Consider the following 15099-nt stretch of genomic DNA (forward strand, 5'->3'; position numbering starts at 1 on the left):
CTGTGTCTTCGATTACTGAGTTACAAGAATGAAATTTATTGCATTATACAGATGCGATATAGTTTCTGCCCGTTTCAGAGAATGTTATGGATTGAAATTCAAAGTTTATGATTTGACATGGAGTCTGAGTTCATACTTATTGAACATGTGGTCAAAACAATCAAAAGAAACACAAAATTGACCCATTAGGTGCCCGTTAGAGGTCTTATTATTGTCACTTACAATCGGGCCAACAGTCAGATTTGACTGTCAAAAGCCTGTTGAGAGGTCTTTTAGTTGTCACTGAAAGTGAGGCCTGTCAAAAATTCAGACACATAACTATCCCATAAGATACCTATATAGAGGTCTTTTCATTGTCACTTGGAGCCAGACCTGTCTCCACATCTGTGCAGTCTTTTTGCAGCTTATCTATAAGGTAGGTTTGCTTTTGAGGCTCATCCTGCAGATTTTTAGGTCTTACAGGTTTGATGATTCAAAACAGGGTTGCCATCTTGCATATTGTTAAAATATGATTACTTTTGTTGAGGCTCCACATGTTCATATATTTTATATCACAGGTACAATCCTTGGGGAAAAAATATAGCAGACTATATATTCTTTTAAGTCAAACCATATGTAATCATTTATAAGTTGTGTCCAACTGCAAGCTACATGAACCAAGATCTACCATCACATAACGCACTAGCAGCTCTTGATCTGTATCGTTTATTAGGACTAAGCAGTAGAACAAGGAACATAGACCCTCCTCTGCAGACACATTATGTGACTATATATTATATTACTAGTATATATTATAGTATAGTGTAGCAGATTATGGTATAGTTTAGCATAATGTGGCATATTATAACATAGTGTAGCATATTATGGCATAGTGTGGCATATTATATCATGGCATGGAATACTATGGCAAAGTGTGGCATATTATAGCATAGTGTAGCATATTGTGGCATACTATGGCAGAGTGTGGCATATTATAGCATAGAGTTGAATATTATGGCATAGTCTCATGCAACCAGATCACTCATGTGGTTTGATTAGATCTTTGCCAGATGAGTCTAGTAAAAAACAAACATTAGTTTTCCTTGTAGTGCCACAACAAAGATTTCCCTAAATCTGGAAAAACGATTTAATTTGCTGATGAGATTAGGTGATTATGTGATGATGAGATGGAAAAATGTAAAACATATAAACACTTACAGTTCCTTTGGCTGATTGAGACTCGTCTTCCTTACCTACATCTTGTTACAAAGTGATATTCAGTGATATCCTTCTATGCTTACAATAGAGTTTTGCCTTCAGTGATCAGGAAGTATTTTATATGCAAATTTGGAGATGGTAATAAATCACTTTGTGGAGATGATTCTAAAAATTTTTAAAACAGAACACTATTTGTAACAGTGATCAGTGAAATATTTTACTAGACACTTGTATGGCAGACATCTTATGAAGTTACTCAAGAATCTAATTTTTGTATTAATATTGTTCAAAGTAAGCAAAATGAAGCATTTTCAGTGAGCAGGTTTTTGTTTACAGTTTGTATACTTGAATGAATTGTACATATATAATGCCTAAATAACCTGATTGTATTATTGAATGAATTGTACATATATGATACCTAAATAACCTGATTGTATACTTGAATGAATTGTACATATATGATACCTAAATAACCTGATTGTATACTTAAATGAATTGTACATATATGATACCTAAATAACCTGATTGTATACTTGAATGAATTGTACATATATGATACCTAAATAACCTGAGTGTATTTGACATTTTGCTCATTGTGTATATGACAGTATCAGTATGGTAAAAAGTGCTTTTTCTAGTTATTTATTAACTGAGATTGTATTGCATTGTCTGGTTTTCATTTATAAAATATTACATTTTGTAATTCCTGATTAATTGGCAGAGTGTGCCTGGTTTAGAAATAACTAGTTAGCATTACCGACTAATTCTCAGTTTTTAGTGACATGCTAGCAGTGGACAGTCTGTCTTAGAAATGCATATTAAGTTAATTGGCACCAGTATTCATCAGCACAGCAGCTTTCTTCTGAAGCTGGATTAGCTTCTAAAGAGACCATTTACATGACTGGGACATTATAATGACAGGCATTAGATACAATCTGGGTTCAGAAAAACCACAATTATCCAAGCTTACCCAATTTCAGACAATCAGTAGGTTATATTATCCTGTATGCATTCTTGAGAAATGTTTAGTGCATATTTTTATGTCCAGACAGGTCTAAAGTTTGGATTACTGAAGTTTGGCATATCCAGGTTCTGATGAATATTGTTCATGTTTGGCTGTAATCCAACTGGCTTTTCATTGGCATTAAAGCAGAGGAATGAAAGTCAGTTGTATTTTGTTTTCCTACTTGTGGAGAAAATGAAATGTACATATGTTACAGGGAAGATTGGTACATATGTTACAGGGAAGACTGGTACATATGTTACAGGGAAGATTGGTACATATGTTACAGGGAAGACTGGTACATATGTTACAGGGAAGATTGGTACATATGTTACAGGGAAGATTGGTATGGTACATATGTTACAGGGAAGATTGGTACATATGTTACAGGGAAGATTGGTACATATGTTACAGGGAAGATTGGTATGGTACATATGTTACAGGGAAGGTTGGTATGGTACATATGTTACAGGGAAGATTGGTATACCTTCTTTACAACTAATGTAGCTTCATCTAAATGCAGATAGACCAGCTTCACACTGATGAAGTTATTTCCATTTGTCGACCATGTTCGAGGCATTGGGAAAGTTTGTGTACACATATCCCACGGTATTTCAAGGTTATAAACTGACATACTTTGCTTGGAAATAACATAGCAACTATGTTAAAGTATGTCACGTGAGAAACATGTTTTTTTTAAAACTCTTCATGACACAGCTGTGTTTATAAAAGCTTGATTCATAATAAGTCTTATTTAGAAGAAAAAAGTCAAGGAAACTTTTCTGATACAGTCATATACCTGTAACATGTAGCCTGGATAAAAGCAAACTGTTTGTGATTTTTTGGTTAATGCTCATGAAATGCTATAACCCCAAGACAGTTTAAACAGTTAATTGTCATTGATGTGGTTAAAAGGTAAAGGTTGTTAGAGATAAACAGTCCATATTACACATATTAACTGACTTGATATTAGCTAGGGTGATTTATGTGTTTCTAGTCTTGCTGCTGGAGAACCCATTAGGCTAATTTACATAGGTAAAGTTCTGGATGTATATCAGTCCATGTCATTAGAAGTGGGTAAATCAGATCTGCATATTGTTGAAACATTGTTTTTCACACTTTGTTGCTTTGCATAAAACAGTTACTGTCATCTTTGATAAAGATTATTATCAAGTCTGTGATCAGTGACAAAGGTTCCTTGAGTCAGATTTTTGTATATGCATTAAGTAATTAGGAAAGAGCAAAGCTTGATTGTTTTTGTAGTTGCGAAGGTAAAAACAGCACAGAAGTGGATTTCTTTTTGAGGGCACAATGATACTGTGCTGAACAGAACAACTGTTGTCTACTGTCAGGAATACCCAGTCCTGACACGTTATCATTTGTTCCTATCTCAAGTTTGACACTCATCTGTTGTCAGAAATATGCAGACATGACATGTTATAAACTGTGTCCATCTCAAGTTTGACAGTCATCTACTGTCAGAAATATCCAGAACTGATATGCTATCAGATGTGTCCATCTCATGTTTGACATTCGTCTTCTGTCAGGAATACCCATACCTGATATGTTATCGAGTGTGCCCATCACATGTTTGACAATTACCCTCAGAAATGCAAATGCAGAGAGATCATTTTCATTACTCAGAAAAGCTCGACTAAACCTTCATTGGAAGGATGAACAGCAGCTAGACTATCATCCAGTCTCTACTTAGTGTGAAGATGAACACAAATAAATTTAAATCACCTTCATATCCTTTATTGAACTAGTATCATTAGCTGAGTCAGCATGAAATCCACTGTCAGACTAGTGAGTAATTGATGATTAATGATAAAAGTGGAAGCTAACTGAAATATGATTTTATTTGACAAGGGATTTTGAAAAACAAACTGGTGTGTTTTTATTCATGACAATTATTTGATACCCAGATTTCCTTGCACATTATGTGACAAATAATCTGGGTCTGTGCAGTTTGCAGTCAGATCTGACTTATAAGAAAGCATCTGTTTTCAATAGGTAAATACCTTTTTCAGTGTTGTGGTTTTTTTTTATAATTTCCATGGATGTGAGTTGAAGGGAATTATATTAAAAATTGCATTATTGAGAAAGATACTTGTCTGTTGAAATATATATTATTATTTCAATTCTGGCATGAAAATTAAGCAACTCCATAAAGTTTTATTACAGTGATTGCATTTTGCTGACCCTCAACATATCTAGCACACAAACATTGGACTAAACTATGTGTATGTGATTACATTCAATTTACCCCTCAGCTTCCACACACGAGCTGAACATGACATGCAGCCTCCAGAAAGTTGTCAATTATTGTGTAAGATAAAAGCATCGTATATTACATGCTGACAAGAGGATTCATTTGAAAAGTGAAAATATGAAATTATGTAGCAAAGTAAGGTTTGGTCCTCCTGCATGCTAGACAAGGGAAACAACTCTTACTAAGTTCATCCTTTATGTACTGAATCAGTAATACTTTGAGCAGCAACATTTTATACATGAAATTGTATCCAAGTCATAGACACCTGAGTTTTAGTTAACTTGTTCATGTAACTGCACCTAAATAATATGTAAACATTTTGGTGTTAGCAAGGGACTTTGTTTATTTAAACATTAACATTTTGACATATCAGGATAAGAAACTTACAGCTCATGAGACCATTTAGTTTTATTTATTGATTATAATTTGTATATAGATGTATATATTTAAATGCTTGTTTAATTTATGTCTTTCAATACTCTTTGCAGTAAGTTAATTCTTGTGCGTGTCCATTGTTATTTATTTTTGTCCTCTGTTTTGCTTATTTGTTATGCCTAATTTGCATTACATGCATTGTGTTATATCAATATGGTGTTATCAGTCTGTGCAATATGTACCTGCTCGATATGGAATCAAATATCAAATGGTTCTAAACATTATGGTTTAAGACCAGGCGTGGGAATGGCTTTTGTAAACTCACTCCACACTTAGTGGTTGTATGATACTATTATATCCCAAATATTGCCACAGAACAAAAATACCTTGTTTTTAATTTGTTTTTTAAGAAAGTCTTTAATCTGATATGTGACATCTCAATGTTTGACAAAATTTCATTATTGATCTTGTAACTTAGATCATTCATTTTCTGACATGTATCAAATTGTTCTGACAAAACTGCACTGTTTTGCTCACCAACACAGTGATAGAACACATGTACTGTTTGAACAGCATTACTAAGATGCCTCTCTTTTGACTTACTTGTACACCTATTAGCATTTTTCATCATGTTTACTGTGCATTTTAGTACATGGGGACCTTTCACCATAATTATGACAAGATCAGCACAAATTAAATATTAGGACAGAAGGGAAACTGTACATCTAAGTAACTATTAGCATGTTTAGACTTTCTGCTTTTTGTTAAGGAAAGAAAATAAAACTTAGCTGGTTGCATGACAGAATTTATTTTACAGATGCATGCACACACATACATTTTCCAGAAGCTGTTCATTCATTAATCTCTTTGGATTATTTTTTGTGGTTTTTTTGCACTCGTCAGTGTGGCTAAATATCATTATATTAATATTATTAAGTGTAATGTATCAAGAACATTGAAAATGGCTATATTTTAACATTGTGATGTGTTTATTTGCTTTAATAATATGCTGAATAATTGCAGATTGTATTATAATTATCATTTAATTATTTGCTATGATCAATATACAGACATTTATTGGAATTTTACTTTACAAGAAAATGAAAGTGAAAAAATGAAGTTACCTGTTAAGGCAGTGGGTTTGCATTGTCACTTTTTTCAAGTTAGCAAGTTGTTTTGTATTATAATTTTTTTCTTCTTCAAGTTAGCACAGATGGAAAGTGATCTAATTTATTTCAGCATGCATATTCAATTACAGAAACTAGTGTCTGCATCTAATTTTAAAGAAATGACATATCCGTTTTAGTTTTGTCTTTCATTTTGCTGATATGGTTCAATCAAAAGCATATGTGGCATCAGGGCAATTATTCTTTGAACTTCTCCAAACCCTCGAATACGATATTTTATGTCACGTCTATCTGTATCATAAAACTTACTATACTGAGTTAAAAATCAAGATTTCACTGGAAGTAATATAACGTATCTAAAATGTTCTTAATGAGCTGAAGTTCCATAGCAGACAGTTTCAAGAATGCCTGCCTGGCATGGAGATCCTAAAACCGAGAGCTTGAGTTTCTATTGTCAGCCAATCAAAACAAGTTCTCAGAAGTGAGTTTTCCTTATCAGCCAATCATTTGTGATTGGTTATAACAGAATCTGAGGCACAAAATGAAGCCCAAGAGTTTTACGATTTCCGTGCCTGACCCATAAGTCATGAAACTCTCTACAAAAAATAATAAATATGTGCTCAAATTTTCAGAATTGTTACTCTGCTAGACTTATGTGAATTTTCAGAGTGTGTTAATATCTAAAAGTGACGGATGCATACAGAATTTCAGCAAAATTGCAAAACTCATGAGTTCAAGTATAAATTTTAGCATTTTGAGTCTGATATAACTTTTGTGCTCAGTTCTCTGACTGAGGTTTTGACTCACATTATTGTCTTTAAAGATTATCACTAACAACAGTATCAAGAATAACAAGAAAAAAAATCAAAAGTCTGCCTCAGTCTGCCATATCTCATGAAATGAGACTTTATCTCATCCTTTCGCAAGATGGTATGTCAGTCCATCACAGGCTAATTCACTCCTCAGTCAAAGCCGATATTTGACTACAGCTGGGGAAACTCCTCAGTCAAAGCCGATATTTGACTACAGCTGGGGAAACTCCTCAGTCAAAGCTGATATTTGACTGCAGCTGGGGAAACTCCTCAGTCAAAGCTGATATTTGACTGCAGCTGGGGAAACTCCTCAGTCAAAGCTGATATTTGACTACAGCTGGGGAAACTCCTCAGTCAAAGCTGATATTTGACTACAGCTGGGGAAACTGAATATACCTGAGCTTCCTCTGCTTTTATATCATTTTTTTGAAAAGTTTATATTGTAGCTATGGTTAAATATATGAAATTTCTGGTTACAATATTGGTATTGAGAAGAATTAATTAAATGTATCTCTGTAGGCTTTTATTTTGTAAGTTGAGTTCTACATACATTGGAATATTTTTGTCTAGCCTATACTTTATGTAATCACTTATAAGCCAAATCTAAACACAAACTGTGCAGACCCAGACCTGCCATCACATAAAACACCAACAGATCTGGGTATATGCAGTTTGTTATCATAATCACTTGAACAAACAACATAGACCCTGATCTGCCTGTGTATTGCGCGTTGTCAGATGAGGGCCGGTGTTGTTTGCGGATGGACCTGCCTTATAAGGGAGTATATATGATATTGAGAATGAGTCTTTTAAGACAATTAGCAGTATGCATACTTATTAAGTCTGAAACTAAGTATTAAATCATTATATATTCACTTGTAAGTCAAGTCCAACTGCACACTACACAGATCAGATCTGCATCACATAATGCTCCTGCAGATCTGGGTCTCTGCAGTTTGTTGTGAGTAATCACCAGAACAAACAACACAGACTCTGGTCTGTTGTCAGATTATGTGATGGTAGATCAGGGTCTGTGTTGTTTCAAGTTGGACTCTACTTATCGCGGTGTGCATACAGTATCTCTGCTTGTCACTTCATGTCTTTGCAGCTGTGATTAAGACATATTGAAAGGAAAACATCAGATACAAAGGAATTGTCTGAATAAATTGGTCAAATGCCAGAACTTATCAGAATCATTCTCTCTCTCTCTCTCTGAAATATTGAAGGTGATTGTCATAAGCAATGCCACCAGAAGTGATCTGGTCCATTGTAATTTATATGTACTGTCTGGTATGCAGTTGTAGAATAGGTGTTTGGAGGTTGGTTTAGAGCTGTTGTAAAAAATTAAAGGGTACTGGTCTAATTTCATATCTAACGTTAGATTTGTGTGATTAGTTGTGAGCTATTTATTTATGTACCAGAATATATTCATATTTATATACAAACCTAAAGGCATTGATTAATTTGTTTGTGCTTCAGAATTTCAGTTAGGTGTCTGGAATTGCTCAGCTGTATTAAATATATGGTACAGATACACACAAATATATTCAATCAAACAGAGGTGTATGATAATGAGATAAAGGACCAATAAATGATGGTGAGTTTAAAGTTAAAGCATACAGATATAACTTGTGTATGTATAGATCAAGAGAGATAGTATGTCCCATGTTTTTATACACAGACTGGTTTATGTTGAAATGGCATGGGGAGACAGGTTGTTTTATATGAATGCCTAATGGTTCTAAGAGTTAAAAGATACATATTTTCAGCAAAACCAAATGAAATAATGTCTCTTGAGCATATCATTTACTAATTACACAGAAAGGGGATTATTATATTAGTGTAGTATGACAATTGCCAACCAGAAAGGGGATTATTATACATGTGTAGTATGACAACTGTCAACCGGAAAGGGGATAATTACATGTGTGTAGTATGACAACTGTCAACCACAAAGGGGATTATTATATGTGTGTAGTATGACAACTGTCAGCCAGAAAGGGGATTATTATATGTGTGTAGTATGACAACCGTCAACCAGAAAGGGGATTATTATATTAGTGTAGTATGACAATTGCCAACCAGAAAGGGGATTATTATACATGTGTAGTATGACAACTGTCAACCGGAAAGGGGATAATTACACGTGTGTAGTATGACAACTGTCAACCACAAAGGGGATTATTACACGTGTGTAGTATGACAACCGTCAGCCAGAAAGGGGATTATTATATTAGTGTAGTATGACAATTTTCAACCAGAAAGGGGATTATTATACATGTGTAGTATGACAACTGTCAACCAGAAAGGGGATTATTATTTGTGTGTAGTTTGACAACTGTCAGTCAGAAAGAGGATTATTACTGGTGTAATGTATGACAAGAGTCAACCTATACTTTTCATAGGACTGCTCAAAATTTGAGATGCAAGTAGTGCCAAACTATTGTATGATTATACATGTGCCAAGTGAGCTTTTGCTTGGGTTAGTACTTTCAACATACTAAGCTTATCAACATTGTTGTTGGTTCATTTGTTGCAATTTTTTAAGGTTTGAGATATGAAATGAGGTAAATAAGTCTGAAATTGAAAAACTACAAATATGTACTTACCAGTATATCTCAACTGACACACCTACCTCTTATTTCATTGCACATTGTATGCTTGATTCATTGTCAAATAATCAAATTCATTAGTTAAAAATTCAGGGTGATCAGGTCATGTAAAAATTACAGGGGTCAGAGTTGATTATGCTAATCTTTCACAAGTGAATCACGTGAATTGATTTGAAATGCACAAACACAAATAGCCTGAGTTGAACAAGCTGTTAAATGTCACACTCTATGAGAAATCAGATTCTTTGAACATGAAGTAGTGAATGCAAGATAAATGTTATTTTTCCAGACTTTTGATTAAGTCTTTGCTATTTAGGTAGATAAACTAGAGCATAATAAAAAGAACAAGAATTTTTTATAAATAAAACTTGGACCATTACCCTTTAGATCAGCCTTAAATTCAGCTTCACCTCATCCTTATGACAGAATAGTGAGCATAATTATCGTGTTCATAAATGCCTCATTGTTCAAAGGATCAATGTTTGAGTTAATCCAATGCTAATCAGAGCATCAATGTTTGAGTTAATCCAACGTTCATCAGCATGTCAGTGTTCAAATCATCAAAGTCTGAGTCAGTCCAGTGCAGATGCAAGAGTGCAAAGCAGCAGCATCCGATGTTTACACTGACTATAATGTAGCATTCCATCATGGCGGCTGATTGCAAGATATGTACTACATATGCCAGGAGATCAGACAGTATGTAGCTCTACTGCACCTTCAAAAATTCCAACTGGGCTTCTACACAAAATGAATTTTTGCCGCAAAGTCCCAGTACCCTTAGTACATATCAGTGAACATCAAGACATGGCATGATCTTCTTTAGTCTGTAGTGGCCATTGTTTCAGATCGTCCATGTTGCATAATGCATTAAAGAGGGGCTATTTTATGGAGTAGAAACAATCTAATTTTGATATCAACAGGCTATAGATTCAGACAGTTGTAAAATTCCTAAATCTGAAAGTCACAAGTGTGTCACAGAAAATATCCTGGTTGCTAAAGAAGAGAGAAGTACGCTTCTTACTGGTGAATATTCAAGAACTTACTCAGAAAGAGTACATAAACTTATAAGCAAACAGCTGATTAAAATATTTACAAATGTGACATGGTGTTTTTTAGCAAAGGTTAGACCAGTGAATTCATGGATTATAATCTTACAGCCGATATGACTGCGCAGCGACATCTCGAAAATCTTGTTGTAACTTCTACTTCAGAGTGAATGATCATATTGACAAGGTGTGTTATTAAAAGTCTTCTAATATTTAGCTGGCTCGAAATGAAAGTGGTAGCAATATTACATCCAATATGGCCTCCACACCAATTTACAAAAGATAATAATCGCTCAAGATTATTATAATGGTTTCAACACTTATCTTGGATTCCTTGAAATTAGTTTCGGTAAGTCAAACGCGTCAAAGAAAATGTTGCCCAGTGGTCTAATAACAGTTACATAAGTGTAACTTCACCGAATTGTTTTCGTTACTAGGATAATAAATAATATATTTAACGCTTCTGCGGAAAACAAGCACGTATTTGTCAAGAGCATGAGGATTTTAGAAGAAGGAAGAAAAAAAAGTCGGTTCTGCTGAGGACTTTTTTTCAATTTTATATTGACTTGTTCTGTATACAGTTATTTGAAGAAGGCAATTGTTTTGTGTTTTTATTGATTTTACTAGAATGTTTGATTTTGTGATTAGTGATCATTTATGCCATCAACATATTAAATAGATTCTTGGGGAAAATATTTCGGATATTATTAAATCTGTAAATTATGCTGTTCTTTCCAGCGTAGTGTATAATAACATGATGGTAATGAACTCTAATGTATCCTAAGATAAAACTTATTTTAGTCAGCTTTATTAAAACTACAATTACACATTATTTCTAGTCAGCTTTCTACATAAACTGTAAAACAGTACAGATATCAAACAAGCATGATTTATTAGAAAAGGAAGGGTATAAGTATGGAATTATAATTTCTGTTACAGCAATGTTATTATTTTTTTAAAATTATTTATTGCTGAGATTGTTTCCAATTTCTAATGACAATTAAACTAAGAATGAAAACAAAAGTTCAAAATGGTAAGTTTTATGACATGTCTCGGACGATACATTCAGCTCGTATGGACATAAATATTTGAACAAGAGACGTGAAAACAAAATGTCATTTGCATATTTGGCTTCTTCTGAAAGGGTAGCAATTTTTGCTGTGTATCTTGTTTGTTTATTTTTTGCTTATTTGCTGTTGCTGTTGTACACAAACGTGCATTCCTAAGATAAAGTTAATATATCTGTATTCAAATATTTGTAAATTTTAACGGTGGCATCTCCACCGCCAACCCAAAGAAGACCGTTGCTGTCAATTGCAACTGATGTTGGACCAATAATTCCGTCGGCCTCCGTTACTAGGTAGCAGAGGAAACGTCCGTGTTTGTCCAGCATGTGAACACTGTGATTGCTATAGTCCGAGACGATGATATGTCCGTACCTATCGCACGTGATTCCACGAGGATCAAATGCGGGTGTTTCGTTAGTTTTTCGTACTCGCTCGATCAGATCCACGTCTGTAGTTTGGAATTCCAACTTCATGGGTGAAATTAACGTGGAAGTACTACCATCTTCAATTTTTTGGGATCTTTCAGAATTCGTATTTTGAGGTGTTGTGGTTTTCGTGCTCGATGATGTAAACGTATCGTCTTCATACTCGTATAGATTCCGTGTATAAACTTCCTTGGAACGCACTCCGGCTTTTCGGCCAGATCCTTTCATGGACTTTCGACTGAAATGTGTCATAGCTGTAGATTTCCGGCTAATAGAACGTGAAGGTGTGCCATCCTCTTCTTCCCTTAGTGCTGTAATGAAGAACTCGCTGGCAGCAGGGAGTGATCTTGCCGAGACAGTGACAGACTTTACAATGGCCACATCATCTTCTTTGGATGTGGGCACGTAAAAATTCTCAATCTTTTGATCTCTTACTATTAACACCTGACGCATGACATTGTCAGATACACACAGATCCCCGTTCGTATTCACGGCCACTCTAATTGGGTATTTGTAAAAATGAAGAGGATTATTAGTTTGTCCTGTCTCCTCTCCATCGGGTCCGAATTTGAGCACGACATTCTCGTGGCTTGGATTATAGTCAAAATAAGTCGGCGAGGTTACAACACATACGACTAGCCTGCAATCTCGCGTGCATGCTATTCCACGTGGATATTTTATTGACATTGTTGCCATTCGACGTTTAAAGTTTTTGTCGAACCGTTTCACACTGTGTTCGTCGCGGCACGAAACATACGCATTGCCGTCAGAATCCATTGCTATGTAATCAACGTCTCTTCCAACACGCCTCGTCTTGAATTTTCGTCCGTGTGCATCGAAAAGGTATATGTCTGGCTTCCATCCACAGGCAAGCCATGCTTTCCCGTCAGTGGTGGTACATATTGAGTTCACAACAGAAGAACTATTTTCCACACGGAATGTTGCAACGTGAACAACTTGGATATAATGAGGCGGCAGTACTTCCATATTTAGTCTTCCAAGCAAATACCTTAAACTCTGTTCCGCGTCGTTCTGGTGAGAAAAGGTAATATCAAGCCGTGCACCGGAAAGGCTCAGAGGTGACGTCTTCTTTAGCTGCATCAAGGTGAGCAGAATATAGTTTCTTAACCTTACAATCTCGATATTAGCGCCACATTCTAATATTTGTGTCGCGGTCGTCAAACGTCTAGACAAACCCTCGAGGTAGGTTTCCATGTCTTTCCGGTCGTTCTCAATCCTGCCTCTCTCCAGTTCAACTTCTGATTTTAGTTTTTTCGACATGTCATCACAAATCCTATCCACCATATCATGAAAGTGCGCTCTCCTGGTTGATACGGTATCGTCTATGACCTTTTCTTTCTTGTCCAGGATCTCCCTATAGCTGTGCATCTCTTCTATTTCGCTAAGGATGGATAATCGAAAATTCTTCCCAGAATCAAGCAAAACCTGCAGCTCCGCGCGTGTTTGATCCGCAAATTCTATCAATTCTTCCGTTGTGTGGTTCTCGTGCGTTGTCAGACGACATCTTATGCAAACTGGTACAAGACACGTGCGGCAAAAAAAGGACAACTCCTCCGCGCGGTGTTTATCGCAATATGCGGTGGTTGTTAGGTGGCGCTGTCCCTCGGGGTCGGTAAGTGAGATAAGTGTGTGATCCTTGGCTAGTTTCAGCTTTAGATGAGATTTGCTGCAGACGGAGCAAAAGTTTTGTTCGCATTCAATGCACCTCTTTTCTGCTTGCAACTTTTCCTCGCAGATTTCACATGGTGGAATTTCTATGAGGGAGGACAAGATTTGACTCCCGACCACATGGGTGTTGGTGGGAAATTCAGACACGCCCCCTTCTGGAATCCGTATCTCACCAGCACATGCTGGACATTTGAATTGTACTGGTGATTTAGATTGTGAAGCAGTCTCCTCAAGGCATGCCAGACATACTGTGTCTAAACAAGGCAAGATCTTGGGATTTACATATTTATTTGCACATGTCGGACAAAACTCCATATTTCTTGTTTAGAAAGTGCTCTTTTTAAAACAAATATGAGCTCATAATGTTTATGGCGCAATACTTTCTATAACTTCTCGATAACTCCATCCTCTTTGAAAAACGTTGTAATTCGTGTATGGTACAGGTATATTTTGCATGTTTCGAGACATTTTGCTTTATAGAAATGGATGCTGGACATTGTCACTGTAGATTTGTTTATATTTTTTTTTCTTTCTTTTTTTCTTAAATGTTTCTGGAGATTTGCCCTAGTGCTGTCTATAGCAAACCATAATTGTCCGGATCATTGATCTGCTGTAAGAAACTGTTCTCATATATGTACATATAGCCCACTGTTGTTTATTCACAACTTACAGCCAATATTCAGAATCACTCGTTTAGCTGGTTCTTCTTTTAATGGAATGTAGATATCCACTGCGAAATTATGTCTCAGCGAATCTTATATATTCAGCAGTATTGCACATTTCTTATTTATTCTCCACGCACTCAAAATCTATTGAATATTTTTTGGCCGAAATAATCCATTTGGCATTTTTGCCCAGTAGTAAATACAATTAAGTATATCATTTATTAATCGTGGAAAGTGTACTAATGACTCTTGCAAGCGTCATTAGTGAATACATATCTTTTCCTTTTCCGTCCGTATCTGAACTAAATTGTTTATATGCAAACACATTCATGATTATTTCCAAAAAAATATTAAATTCTTTACAGATTTCAATTTCATATTGGAGAAAAGTACACATAATATTGCTATCCATGTTATCACAGCTTTTGTTTGGGACGTATCACAAAATATGGAAAATATCACACATACTTATGTTGAATGTTGCCGTCCATTTTTCCTAATTTAATTTACCGAAGAGTGGAAAAATGAACTTTGGTTTATAACATGAAAGTTAATCCTGTTGACACATGGAATTCACAGGTTAATACATTCAGATATTTTATCTCGACCATTTGAATGCCATTTATCCCGACCATTTGAATGCCATTACACTTTGATAACATGACTCTCAGCTGTATTATTTACCTTGCATTCAAATAGGACGAAAGCAAAGTTTAAAGCTTATTTGCTTATTCCAATAATATGATGTTCACCTCCTCTCAACAAAATGCAAGATGGTTTAAATTACAAAATATATTATTCAAAATTAT

General features: G+C 35.3%; 1 protein-coding gene across 1 annotated transcript; it reads right to left on the minus strand.

The window, feature by feature from the left end:
* Window positions 1-11346: 11346 nt before the first annotated feature.
* On the minus strand, window positions 11347-14995 carry LOC149791008 (uncharacterized). Its single transcript, XM_089972878.1, has one exon. It carries the CDS (start codon window positions 13938-13940, stop codon window positions 11667-11669), a length of 2274 nt encoding a protein of 757 aa, XP_089829004.1. The 5' UTR covers window positions 13941-14995; the 3' UTR covers window positions 11347-11666.
* Window positions 14996-15099: the final 104 nt, after the last annotated feature.

The sequence above is a fragment of the Sinohyriopsis cumingii genome, chromosome 10 (genome assembly GCF_028554795.1).
Source record: "Sinohyriopsis cumingii isolate HCF-2022 chromosome 10, ASM2855479v2, whole genome shotgun sequence".
Classification (NCBI taxonomy): domain Eukaryota; kingdom Metazoa; phylum Mollusca; class Bivalvia; order Unionida; family Unionidae; genus Sinohyriopsis; species Sinohyriopsis cumingii.

Bases quoted from the DNA above. Each gene is read 5' to 3' on its own strand.
- LOC149791008 (XM_089972878.1), bottom strand. From the start codon at position 13,940: ATGGAGTTTTGTCCGACATGTGCAAATAAATATGTAAATCCCAAGATC.